At 42.3% G+C, this 14128-nt stretch overlaps 2 protein-coding genes across 12 annotated transcripts in view; both read right to left on the reverse strand.

Moving 5' to 3' along the window:
- The window catches only part of LOC141124036 (uncharacterized), a 256951-nt gene that overhangs the window by 144066 nt on the left and 98757 nt on the right, over positions 1-14128 (reverse strand). The window lies entirely within an intron of this gene.
- LOC141124104 (uncharacterized) overlaps positions 1-14128 on the reverse strand; it is an 84910-nt gene that overhangs the window by 47934 nt on the left and 22848 nt on the right. Inside the window, exon 2 of the mRNA XM_073612188.1 lies at positions 2445-2765. Within this exon, the coding sequence (XP_073468289.1) occupies positions 2445-2765 (321 nt within the window). The remainder of the gene's footprint in view (positions 1-2444; positions 2766-14128) is intronic.

Genomic DNA, 14128 nt, shown 5'->3' on the forward strand with positions numbered 1-14128 from the left:
CATGGCCTTTGTGAGCAATATATCATTTAGTGACAACTTTTTGTAATTTTTTTTTTTTTGTCATTATTCAATCACTTGGGACAAAAAAAATGAATATTCAATGGGCTCAACATGCCTCTCAGCAATTTCCTTGGGGTGTCTACTTTCCAAAATGGGGTCATTTGGGGGGGGTTTGTACTGCCCTGCCATTTTAGCACCTCAAGAAATGACATAGGCAGTCATAAATTAAAGGCTGTGTAAATTCCAGAAAATGCACCCTAGTTTGTAGACGCTATAACTTTTGCGCAAACCAATAAATATACACTTATTGACATTTTTTTTACCAAAGACATGTGGCCCAATACATTTTGGCCTAAATGTATGACTAAAATTGAGTATATTGGATTTTTTTTAGAACAAAAAGTAGAAAATATCATTTTTTTTCAAACTTTTCGGTCTTTTTCCGTGTATAGCGCAAAAAATAAAAACGGCAGAGGTGATCAAATACCATCAAAAGAAAGCTCTATTTGTGGGAAGAAAAGGACGCAAATTTCGTTTGGGTACAGCATTGCATGACCGCGCAATTAGCAGTTAAAGCAACGCAGTGCCAAATTGTAAAAAGTGCTCTGGTCAGGAAGGAGGTAAATCCTTCCGGGGCTGAAGTGGTTAAAATCACTGCTCCCGAAAAAACGGCCGTTTTTTAAAAACTTTTTTTGCATTGATCCATGTCCCCTGGGGCAGGACCCGGGTCCCCAAACACATTTTATGACAAAACCATGCGTATAAGCCTTTAAAATTAGCACTTTTGATTTCTCCCATAGACTTTTAAAGGGTGTTCCGCGGCATTCGAATTTGCCGCGAACACCCCAAATTGTTTGCTGTTCGGCACACTGGCGAACAGCCGATGTTCGAGTCGAAGCTCATCCCTACTGATTGCCACTAATGATATTCTTTTTCTCTGTAAATCTTTGGATATAGCCCCTTATCATCCCCTCCAATAATTTACCCACTATTGATGTTAGGCTGACCGGCCTATAATTCCCAGGAATATGTCTCTGCCCTTTTTTGAATATTGGTACCACATTGTCTTTTCTCCAATCAGCTGGTACCAATCCTGTCATTATGCTGTCCGAAAGGATTGGGAACAATGGTCTGGCTATAACCTGACTGAGTTCTTTGAGGACTCTTGGGTGTAAGCCACCTGGACCTGGTGATTGATTTGTATTAGGTTTATTAAGTATTTCCCTGACTCCGGCCTCGAAGGGATGTCCTTTTTTGTGTAATTAACAGTATAGTCACGGTCGGTAAACCCCTCCTTTTCCTGCGTAAAAACTGAGGAAAAGAAGGTATTTAGTACAGTTGCCTTCTCTGTGTCATCTGTAACCATCCCCCATCCTCATCTTTTATGTGTGCAATGTGCTCTGATTTTGCCTTTTTACTGTTAATAAATCTAAAAAAATTATTTGGGTTATTTTTACTTTCTTCTGCTATGTGTCTCTCGTAATTGTTTTTATCCTCCCTGATTGTGATTTTACACTTCTTATTGCATTCCTTGTAGTGTTGGAATACTGATGGTGACCCAATCCCTTTATATTTTTTAAAGGCCATATTTTTCTCCTTAATAAGACTTTTTACATTACAGTTTAGCCACCCAAGTTTGATCTTCACTCTTCTATATTCATTGCCCATTGGAATGCACTGTGTGATATCCTTGTTTAATATGCTCCTAAAGCATTCCCATTTCTCTTCTGCGTTCAATGTTTCCAGGATTTGGTCCCAATTTATGCCACGTAGCAGTAATCGCAGTTCAGAAAAATTTGCTCATTTAAAATTTTGTGTTTTTGTGCTATCCTTGTGCTTCCTATTCCAATGATTTATTCTAAATGTGATCATCCTATGATCGCTAGATCCCACGTTGTCGCATATTGCCACACCTGAGATCAGACTTGGATCGTTCCTAATTAATAGATCTAACAGGGCATTCTTTCTAGTTGGGGAATCCACTAATTGGGACATAAAGTTGTCCTGTAGGACATTCATGAAATGATGGGCCTTTAATGAGTGAGCTGTTTCCTCAGCTCAGTCGATATTGGGATGACATCTCCCTGTTTCCCTGCCATCTGCCATTTCTAACTGAGATAGTAGTTCTAGCTCCTCCTTTTCCTTCATGTTGGATGGCCTATAACATACCCCCACTATTAATTTCCCGCTTACTTCTTCTCTTTGGAGTTCTACCCATACTAATTCCACTTCCCCCCTCGTCCCATTCACAGTGTTGTTCCTCTCTACCACCCTTGCATCATATGATGTCCACCTAGGATGGCAGCACTCCAACTCGGCCATCATTCTATTATAGGCTAGACGGGAAGCGGTTAATCAAACATCTGCTCTGTGACGGTGGTGGGGTGGCATTGTGTGACATCATTGTAACAATAAAACCCAACAAACACTGAAGAGGACGTTACCTGGGAGGACGGTCACTTTCACAACGTGCATATTATCAATCCCATTTCGTTCGATCCCGCAGTGGTACGTGTCGGAATCTTCCAGTCTCATTCCTCTGCCGGTAACGATGAAGTTGAGTGATGACGGATTGTCCTCTATGGAATATCGGTGTTTGGACTTTTCATCGATTGATTTGACAATGATCTCACAGGTTTTCCAGTCAGCTCCTCTACACCAATACTTCACATAAGATTGAAAGCCGCCACCGTAATCACATGTCACAGATAACTCCTCTCCATAAGGGACAGTGACTTCACTAGGGCCCCTGAGGGCCCCGGCTCCTATTGTGAAAGAAGAGAACATCACCCTTAACATCCATGTGATGTCACATTGTATGATACTCTTCCAGCAGACCAGACAATGAATGATAAAAAATGTCCCCAACATAGAAAAATCGAATGGAACCATTTCATCTACTCAGGTTAGTATCACACCGACAGTGTATGGTACAAGTATAGGCGCCTCTGGGTGCAGATTTTTAACAGATTTTTAATATGAGGTAAAACTGGTGAAATGACAACTCACATTTCAATAGATAAAAACAGGCAATGTACTGTCCCAAACAGCGGGGCGGTTCTGTTCATCATCAGTTCAGTCAGTCCCTCGTCCTCCTGTGGATAGGTGCTGTGTTGTTATCTCCTGCACTGCTAGATGGATCTCTGCTGGCCGCAGTGGAGCGTTCATCAACACCAGGCTTGGAGCGCAAGCTGGTATCCAGGCGATGGACGATGACGTCACCGGTATTGAAACGCGTTTCCTGAGCATACAGGTCGTGAATGATGTGACGGCCGCGCTCCTTCTTCAAAGCTGATGGGCTGGGACTAGCTCGAGTGGAATATAAGGGGAGTGGCCGGAAAATTGAATGCCCCCTGATTGGATGCATCGCAAACAAAGGGGAGTGACACAGAACGTAAGGGACAATGTAAAAATGAAAGTGCAAGATGGTAACAATAATAAAAGCAAGATAATAACTGTTAGAAAAGTTTTAAATGTTTATTGTGTGACTATTAGAAAAACAATAACCTTGAGATTATTTTTAAGATGACTTCTGAGCACATTGTTGTATTAACTTGCTGTATCATTTACTTTAACTAACTCCATAGTAAGTTGTAGGATGATTAGGCTTAACCATATATGGTAGAACAAGAATGTACAGGAAACACTAATTAGCAAATAAAGTACCATTTTGTACCAGGCACGCTATGTGTGTTTCCTCAGCCAATAGAAACGTTATCTCTATATTATTGTAGGTATTAGGAGGGGGGATGTTCATCTCTTTGTATGATTCTTACTGCATCTTTTGACTTGTAAGCATCATCCATTTGTGTGACACATCTGAAATAAATTGTCTGCTTTTCAATACACCTGGAGTTCGACTGATCACAAGAGGAGAGTAATCCTAACATTTTGGTCCTTCCGAGCCTGGAACTAACAAGTGAATTTCGGGTCAGATGGTCCCGACAAAAAACTTTGGTGAGTATTGGACCTCAAAGCTCACTGAGAATTAAAAGTCCCCCCACTCAACGTTAGTGGTGAAATAGGGGCGGGGGCCTGAGACCCAGATCCACTGTCTGGTTTCGAACTTCGTGATCCAGTCCTCCTGGTGTTTGAGAGGTAAGATAATTTAACTTATTCTTAATACTCTCTAAGAGTCTTTTCTTCTCTTTCTGTGTGATTCTGGTTTAATGTGTTCTAATTGCCGACACTGGTATTGATTGTATAATATCTTAATAATACAGTGTGCGATGCCGACACTGGTATTGATTGTATAATATCTTAATAATACAGTGTGCGATGCCGACACTGGTATTGATTGTATAATATCTTAATAATACAGTGTGCGAAGACAGAGACACTTGGGAGCGTTGTCTAAGGTAAAAAATAGCGTTACCCGCTGTCCAGGACAGATAAAAAAAAGATTTGAGGTATACCGAACGTCAGAGGGTGAATGCCTGACGTCATCGTCGGAGGTGGATTGCCCGACGATGTAAGCGCTTAAGTGATCTAGGAAGATCACAAGTCTAACTTTCTTCTGTATGTTTAGTTTTTTTTTCTCTTCTCTCATGTTTAATTTTTCTGTTGACGTTGCAACCTTATTGAATAACAGTACTGCTGAGACAAGTTTTAATTATTTTTTAATTTTCCCTATAGTGTGGGGAGTGTTGATGTTTATACTCTTCTTGTATTCCTTTTGTTACCGTGAGCCGAGGGTCATTATTCCAGTGTTTTATAGGTTAATGAGAGACCCGACTAACGATGACAATGGGGAATAATCTCTGTAAAAGAATGTCTTGTGCTTGCTTATGCTGCTGCTGTGTTCCTAATGAGCCGTTAGAAGGAGATAAGAAATTTATGCATAGCAAAGAACCTAAGTCTGTTCAGTATTGTGCCAAGTGGGAGAGGAAGTTTGGATTCAATGGTAAACTAACTGTGAAAGGGTGTCAGGAGCTGGTGGATAAGCTTAAATTGTTAGGACCCAAAGATCAAAAAAGGTATGGGTTGGGAATGGCGGAGTACTGGCTTCAGCACGCTAGAATTAGAGTAGAAGGAAGGAGAACAAAGGAAAAATGCCAAGCCCAACTGCCCCTAGTGGACAAAGAGGATGATCTCATTTGTTACACCCAGAGACCACCTCCTTATAATGGTCCTCCCCCTCAGGTGCAAGCCACTGCCCAGAGCACCAACCTCCCTGTGACATCCACCCCTGACAAAGGAACCGCCTCTGAACAAAACCCCAATTTCACTTCCTCAATCTCTCCAGACAGTAGTACAGCCCTGGAGATGAACAGATCGATCCTTGAAACCCTAACTGACGCCATAACCCATGCACTAGGTGCCCCAGCAGGAGCAAAGAGACCAAGTAAACCCCCTATTAGGTATGGTGTAGATGATGGTGAGGAATACCCCTTGATAGAAGTCCCAAACCCAAGAGGAGGACAGAATGATGCACTTGGCCAGCCATATCCCTTGACTATGACTGTTTTTCGACCATGGACCGACAGTGACATACAAAAGGCTACAGAACACATAAAACATCCAAAATTAGGTTCAGCTGAATTTATTGAAAACATAGAGGTATTACGGAACAGTTATAAGTTGAACGGGGTGGAGGTAGAGAGAGCCCTGAGGAGAGTACTAGGATCAGATTGGGCCTCGGTAAAGGGGGACTGGGACCCCTGCGCCCCAGCAAACGGACAGGGGTGAGGGGATCCATTGCCTCCAGATAGCCCAGACTTAGGAAACAGGTTGACTGCCTTACTGAACAGATGCCAGCTTAGATGGGTACAACGGACTGATTGGCAAAAAATAAATATGACAGTACAGGAAGACAAGGAGAGTGTTGGTGACTACCTAAATAAACTACGAGGAGTTTTTAAGGTGTTCTCCGGGCTCCCCGAAGCTGAGGATGTGAATAGTGCATATCAGCAACAGCTAAAGATAGCTTTTGTTAATGGTTTAAAACAGGATCATAAGGATTATATTGCTACAAACATGGTTACTTACCAAACTGCATCAGTTTTAGATGTTTTACAATATGCTAAGCATTCTGAGAGGTATTTTAAAACAAGGGCAAAAAAGAATGTGAAAGTAAAGGTTTTTGTGCAAGGTGATGAAGAAGCTGAGGATGCAGAAGAGTACACTGCCGAGGCAGAACCAGAGGAGTCTCATAAAGGGAGAGGCACAAGTGGGTTTAGAGGAAGGAACAAGTCGAGAGGAAGAGGAAGGGGTAGAGGACAATGGAGGAATAAAGAATGGGTAGAAAGAAGGGAATGTTGGATTTGTGGAAGACAGGGCCATTTGGCCAGGGACTGCCCTGACGGGCCAGGCCCTCACAAATCGGAATGACTAGAAACGGTATGTGTGAGCCACCTGGAAAAGATAGGGTATGTTGAAAACTTACCACAGGTGGAGTTAATGGTTGAGAGAAAATGTGTACAGTTTTTGGTGGACTCTGGGGCCTCTAGGACCTTAATTCACCCTGCAGATGTGCCTCATATTAATCAATCTACAAAATCCATTTTGGTACAAGGAGTAAGTGGAAAATTAGTCAGGGAGTCACTGTCTGAGTATGTCACCATTGAGGAGCCAGAGACAGGGGTCAAGATCACAACCAGAGTGATCTTGTCTGCTATCTGCCCTGTGAATCTCTTGGGTAGAGACCTGATGTCAGCCATGTGCATGTCAGTCAGTGCACAAAATAATGGGTTTGCAGTCCGGGTAGGACAGGGACCCATTAACCCAATAGAAGAAACACATTATTATTACTCCTTAGATGTGTATATGAAAGACAAGGAGACAGTTGATACTGTTGACAAAATGATTAATTATGCTGAAAGCGTGACGGAAGGTAGGACAGTGGATTTACAGACACCAAATAAGGCTCACTGCACAATGTATTTTAAGAGAACACCGGGGCCTGATAGGTATTACGCCACCAGATTTTTCTCAAAGAAGGAGGTTACCCTGCAATTAACCAATGTTTACTGGAGTGTTGAGGGATTTTGTGTATCGGCATGTTGTATACCCCCCGAGGAACAGGTTCTGTTTAGGGAAATTACCCCACATCTATCTTTGGCTAAACCCAAAAGCCGAGATTGGAAGGATGTGGGAGGGTTTGTGAAGGAATGCCAAGACCTAAGAGATTGGGCACCTGTGGGCCTACCTGATTTATACAAAAGTAAGTCGACAGGTTATTTCTGCCACAAACCCTTGGGACACAAAATCATTACAACACCCTCGGCACACATGTGGGCTGCAGGAACGGAATGATACTTGACACAAGAGGGTCACCTGTTAGATGGGCTCCCAGAGACACTGTGGACTAGAGGTCCAGCAGATGTGGGACTCATGAAAGGAGTCCAACCAGTAACCATCACTCCAAAATCACACCACAGACCCCACCTAAGACAATACCCCCTTAAGAAGGAAGCAGAGGAGGGCATAGCCCCTGTTGTAGATGAACTTTTAAAAACAGGGGTGATTATTCCATGTCCTGACAGCCCTTGCAATACCCCCCTTTTTCCTGTTAAGAAGGCTCCGCCTTCCACAGGCTGGAGAATGGTACAAGATCTCCAAGCTGTCAACCAGGCAGTTATACCAAGGGCTCCTGTGGTACCAGATCCACACACACTACTGAATGATTTAGATCCAGGAAATGAATTCTTTTCTGTGATTGATATCAGTAATGCTTTCTTTAGCATCCCGGTGCACCCCGACCATCAATTTTGGTTTGCCTTCACCTACCGGGGAAAAAGGTATACCTTCACCAGATTGCCCCAGGGCTATTGTGAGTCCCCTACCATCTTTTCACAAGCAATGTCCTCAAACTTGGCTCAATTTGTACCCCCAAGGGGAAGCCAGCTCCTCCTCTATGTAGATGACATCTTAGTGGCGTCTCCCTCAGAGGAGGTTTGTAGGGCTGACACAATGGCTCTGTTGTATTTCCTCCATGAACAAGGGCATAAGGTAAACAGAACTAAACTTCAATTGTGGCAACAACAGGTCCAATACTTGGGGTATAATATCTCAAAAGAAGGTCGGCACTTGGATGAGGAGAGAATTCGAGCCCTCCTCCAGGTGCCGAAGCCAAAGACAAAGAAACAAATGATGTCCTTTCTGGGTATGACAAATTTTTGTAGAGCCTGGATTCCCGGGTATTCCATACTGACGGCCCCGTTAGTACAGGCAATACATGGGAGCCCTATGGCCCCCCAGGATGCTATAAAATGGGATGAGGAAACAGAGACAGCTTTTACTGACCTAAAACAAGTCCTTTCTAGTTCATCGGTGCTAGCCTTACCAAACTATGACAAACCTTTTGAACAAACAGTAGACTCAAGGGAAGGTCACATGACGTCAGTACTTACACAGTCACATGGCGGGCGCCAGAGGCCGATTGCTTACTATTCTACAAAACTAGACAGTGTAACTAGAGCACTTCCACCCTGTGTACAGGCAGTGGTAGCTGCAGCGGAAGCAGTTAAGGCCTCAGCGTCTATAGTGCTATATCACCCGCTGACACTCAAAGTACCACATGCAGTATCTGTTATTCTTTTACAACAAAAGATATCACATTTGAGTCCAGCACGACACCTTTCCTGTATGACAATACTTTTGACACAACCTCACTTAACAATACAGAGATGTACTACATTAAACCCATCCACACTACTACCACTTCCTACTGATGGTCATAAACATGACTGTACTGCTGCCATTGCTGAAAAGGTACTGCCACGGAGTGATTTAAAAGATGTACCGTTATCTAACCCTGACATGACACTTTTTGTCGATGGTTCCAGTAAAAAAAATCTAGATGGTACAAATGCAACTGGATATGCAGTAGTGACACAGGATGAAATTTTGGAAGCTAGACCATTACCGAAACATTATTCAGCACAAGTAGCAGAACTTGTAGCACTGACAAGAGCATGCATACTATCAGAAGGAAAATCTGTAACCATATACACTGACAGTCAATATGCCTTTTCAACAGTACATGTTTTTGCACAACAATGGAAAAACAGGGGGATGGTCACCTCCAGTGGTAAACCAATTTCATACAGAGACTTCATTCTAGAACTCCTAGATGCAACACAGTTACCAAAAGAGCTTGCAATCTGCAAATGTCAAGCACACACAAAATATACAGACCCCATCTCAAAGGGAAATAAAAGGGCAGATGAAGCGGCCAAAATAGCGGCACAAGAAACACATCAAATAATGACAGAACAAGAAATCATAGAGATAGATCATACAGTCCTTACTGATATGCAGCAGAATGCACCCCCCGGGGAGAAACAATATTGGAAAATAAAGGGTTGCACAATAATAGATAACATTTACACGTCACCTGAAGGAAAACCGGTATTGCCAAAATCCTTGTTTAGGTATGCAGCAGTATTGACACATGGAGTAACTCATGTGTCAAACAGGGGGATGACTGAGATGTTAAATAAGGTATGTACAGCCTATGGTTTCACTAACTACTCAAAAACTTTTTGCTCTCAATGTATTATATGTGCAAGACACAATGCTCAGGGAGGCATAAGACCACAGAAAAGGAAGTTCCCCACACCGCAATATCCATTCCAACACATTTGCATGGATTTTATTGAATTGGACAAATGTGAAAGGAAGAAATATTGTTTGGTAATCATAGACGCCCTGACCAAATGGGTGGAGGTATTCCCGTCAGGAAGTGCAGACGCACAGACAGTAGCCAAAGCATTACTAAGAGATATAATTCCTAGATTTGGAATCCCTGAAAAGATTTACAGTGATAATGGACCCCATTTTGTAAATAAAACTATACAACATTTGACAGAAGTGATGGGAATTCAAGTAAAAAACCATTGCGCTTACCACCCCCAATCAGCTGGATTGGTGGAGAGACACAATGGAATCCTAAAAAATAAGCTGAAGAAAGCTATGGAAGAAACAGTTAAAAATTGGATGTACTGTTTACCATTGGTTGTGACTAGTATGCATATTACACCCACAAAAGAAGGTTTGAGCCCATTTGAAATGATACATGGAAGGCCATATAGAATACCCTTATTACCAAATGAAACACCAGCTGAAGAATCTGAACGTACTCTAGCAGAATATATGTCTAACCTGTTGAAACAGAAGCAAATTAATGAAGTCTGTTCTATTCCAGAAGGTCCAATCCAAGGAGAAGAGAAAATCCATATTGGAGACTGGGTCTTGGTAAAAGTAATAAAAAGAAAACATTGGCACTCACCTAAGTGGAAGGGACCGTATCAGGTTCTTCTCACTACTCCCACGGCTATAAGGATAGCAGAGAGGTCTACCTGGATTCACCAGTCCCATTGTAAAAAGGTTTTACAGGTAGAGTAGGGCCAGTTGGCTACAAGAGGTCCAGAAAGTCCGGCTACAAAGGGAGGTCCTGCACAAGGTGGGACTTGTCTCAAACCGGTGAAGTCTCCCCTACCCTATCCGCTGGAACTCTGTAGCTGGTTAGGATGAAAGGGACAGTAATTATCCTTGGGTTACTGGTGACTCTAGGAGAGGCGTCCATAAGAGGGGGGAGACGTTATGGAAGAGTAGAGGAACCTTTGGATTGGGAAAGAACAGGAAAAGCATTGAATCTAACCTTTATAGAGGGAATAACTAGCACCATACTGGTAGACTTTTGTCAGGTTGCAGATTGTGGGGATACAACTGGGGCTAGAGGACTTCTATGGGCAGATAAATACATTTGCTGGCTCTGGGATGGGGCAGGATGTCAAGCATGGGATCAAGCCCTGTGGACCACAGCACATCAAGATTGGGGGTATAATCTACCAGGGCCTAAAAAGAGTGGAATAAAGGAAAGACTCCTAATTACAAAAGCGGCCAACTCCCCCTGCACACATAGTAAGAACTGTAACCAATTATTAATAACATTAAAGGAGCCGAGGAAGGAAGATCAGCGGTTGTACTCTATGGGAGCATGGGTGTCAGGAACTGACCCCTCAGGCAAATTTTTCCTCGAGGTATCACCATCTAATAAGACCAGACAACAGGGAAAGGTAGACACAGAAGGGAAAGAAGAAGGCCATACTAAAATAGAAGTTCTGAGTAAAATTATAAGATTTACTAACCTAACAGTAGAAGATGCCATAGCTTTGGAGACAGGATACCAGGGAAAAAATGAGTGGTTAGGATGGTTGAGGTACACGGTTAAAACTTAAAAAAAAAAAAAGGAAAACTGTTTAGTTTGTGCCAGAGCAAGACTACATTTAGCAACTATTCCTTTTCCTCTAGATCACAATACAGATCCAGAAGGTTTAAAATATATGTTGCGATTGTATAATAAGAGCTATAAACCTGAAACAAATTCCACCTGTCACACGTTGAGTTTGTTGTTTCCCCCAGTACAGAGACCTCAGATACCTCCAGTGGTTACTGCTTATCCGGGCAACTTTGCTTGTTTTGCACTTCCAGGGAACTGTACCGGGGTGGATCTTGGGTCACTACCCGATGACTATTGCAGGGAGAGGATTACCATGGGCAATGGTGACTGGGTTGAACATGACATTCAGAGAGCTGATGTCTGGTGGATGTGTGGGGATAAGAAACTGCGAGCTAGGATACCAGCCAATGCCCGAGGGGATTGCGCTATGGTCCAGCTGGCTATGCCCCTGAGGATCCTGTCAGAACACCCGTGGACTAAGAGTCGCCAACGGTATTGGAGGGACACCTCTCCCATAGGGTCATTTGACTCTCAGATCTACATAGATGAGACTGGGGTTCCTCGCGGAGTGCTGGATGAGATTAGGGCCAGGAATCAGGTGACAGCTGGGTTTGAGTCTTTTCTCTGGTGGGTGACTATAGATAAAAATGTTGACTGGATTATATGTATGTATAGATAAATATACACACACACACACGTACACTATAACCAACAACGGTTTGTAAACTATACTAGGGACGCTGTGAAGGGCCTAACAGAACAGTTGGCCACCACATCTCTAATGGCATGGCAGAACCGAATGGCCTTAGATATGGTCCTAGCTGAAAGAGGAGGAGTATGTAAAATGTTTGGTAGCATGTGTTGCACCTTTATCCCTAATAATACAGCTCCTGGAGGGACCGTGACCAGAGCCTTGGAAGGACTGACTGCTCTATCGAATGAATTAGCGGAAAACTCAGGTATTAATGATCCATTAACAAGCTGGCTTGAAGGATGGTTCGGTAAGTGGACTGGACTTATCACATCATGTTTGATCTCAATTGCTGTGGCTTTGGCCATTTTGGTCACTTGCGGATGCTGCTGTATTCCCTGTATTCGAGGACTTTCACAGAAACTGATTGAAACCGCAGTCTCAAGAACAATGTATCAAGCCCTTCCTACCTCTGAGGAGACCTGTGTGGACATTGAAGCTCAACTTAATGACATACAGTCCTAAAGTGTATAAACACAGGGACTATTATAGAAAAGTGTTGAGATAAAATAGTCACACAAGAGGAGGGAATGTTAGAAAAGTTTTAAATGTTTATTGTGTGACTATTAGAAAAACAATAACCTTGAGATTATTTTTAAGATGACTTCTGAGCACATTGTTGTATTAACTTGCTGTATCATTTACTTTAACTAACTCCATAGTAAGTTGTAGGATGATTAGGCTTAACCATATATGGTAGAACAAGAATGTACAGGAAACACTAATTGGCAAATAAAGTACCATTTTGTACCAGGCACGCTATGTGTGTTTCCTCAGCCAATAGAAACGTTATCTCTATATTATTGTAGGTATTAGGAGGGGGGATGTTCATCTCTTTGTATGATTCTTACTGCATCTTTTGACTTGTAAGCATCATCCATTTGTGTGACACATCTGAAATAAATTGTCTGCTTTTCAATACACCTGGAGTTCGACTGATCACAAGAGGAGAGTAATCCTAACAATAACACATCAACAAACATATATAAGGGAACAATCACAGGCAGAAAAGTAATGCTTAAATATGAAATAAAAATAAATATAATGAGTGATAGAAATGAAAATTAATGTACAGCGGATGAGAAGTGTATGTGACTGAGCACATATCAGCAATTTAGGGAGAACTAAAAAACGAAGGGGAAGGCAGAGAGGAAATTATGGGGAGTAATATGTACAAATGTGTGTCTCCAAATATCTCCAATTTTGGTCCCTGTAGTGCAAGGCGGTATACAGGAAGATGAATATAGGTACATGTGGTCAATAAAATTCCTTTATTAATTAATTAAAATAAAAATGTCGATAAATGGGGGGAATTGCGGTAATTGATAGTAAAGAAAATATGGTAGGTAATAAAACCAGATTGGTATGCTATAGGGGCGTGTGTATATAATAAGAGCGGGAAATAGAATATAAATGGTAGTAGGGATTTATAATGGAAGGGGGGGAAGGGGGGAGGGGGTGTACAGCTATACTTACAAGTACCCGCCACCCCCAGTAGGGGAAAAGCTGAGAAGGCCAACCTGAATAATGTATATATAAGAAGATAAAGATAGATTTTACTTTGGTCATGGTTAAATATATATATATCTGTAAAAATGGGTGGGGTGAGGAGGAAAAAATGACAATAGTAAGGGCAATCTTTAGAATTATTTACTGGTAAAGGACATATGATTCGTACAGTACATAAGAAGGATGAAGGCTAGTGATTAGAGGATGGTAGACAATTCTATACATTCATTGATACCCCCTGGTGAGAGGGCATCTAGGATGTAGATCCAATAAGTCTCTCTCGCACATAGCTTTTTAAAACATTCAGCCATCGAGAGAGATCTAGGGATCTGCTCTATGACCCACACCTTTAGACCAGTGGTAGATCCGTGGTGGGCCATAGCAAAGTGTCTAGGGATGCTGTGTGGGTCCGTCCCACCCTTAATGAGCGTTCTGTGTTCTCCAAAACACTGTCTTAGTGCCTGAATCGTTCAGCTGACATAAATAAGGCCACATGGGCAAGTGAGGCCATACACTACGTAATCTGATGAACAGTTATAGAATTCCTTTAATGGATATGTAATTCCTTTGGTACAGAAAGATTTCTGGCCATGCTCTATGAATTTGCAAGTCTTACAAAGTTTTTTTCAACACTGGTACATTCCTGTTAAGGGTATCAGAGTGGGTACTGAGGAGGGGATCAA

Source organism: Aquarana catesbeiana, linkage group LG01 (assembly GCF_042186555.1).
Source record: "Aquarana catesbeiana isolate 2022-GZ linkage group LG01, ASM4218655v1, whole genome shotgun sequence".
NCBI lineage: Eukaryota > Metazoa > Chordata > Amphibia > Anura > Ranidae > Aquarana > Aquarana catesbeiana.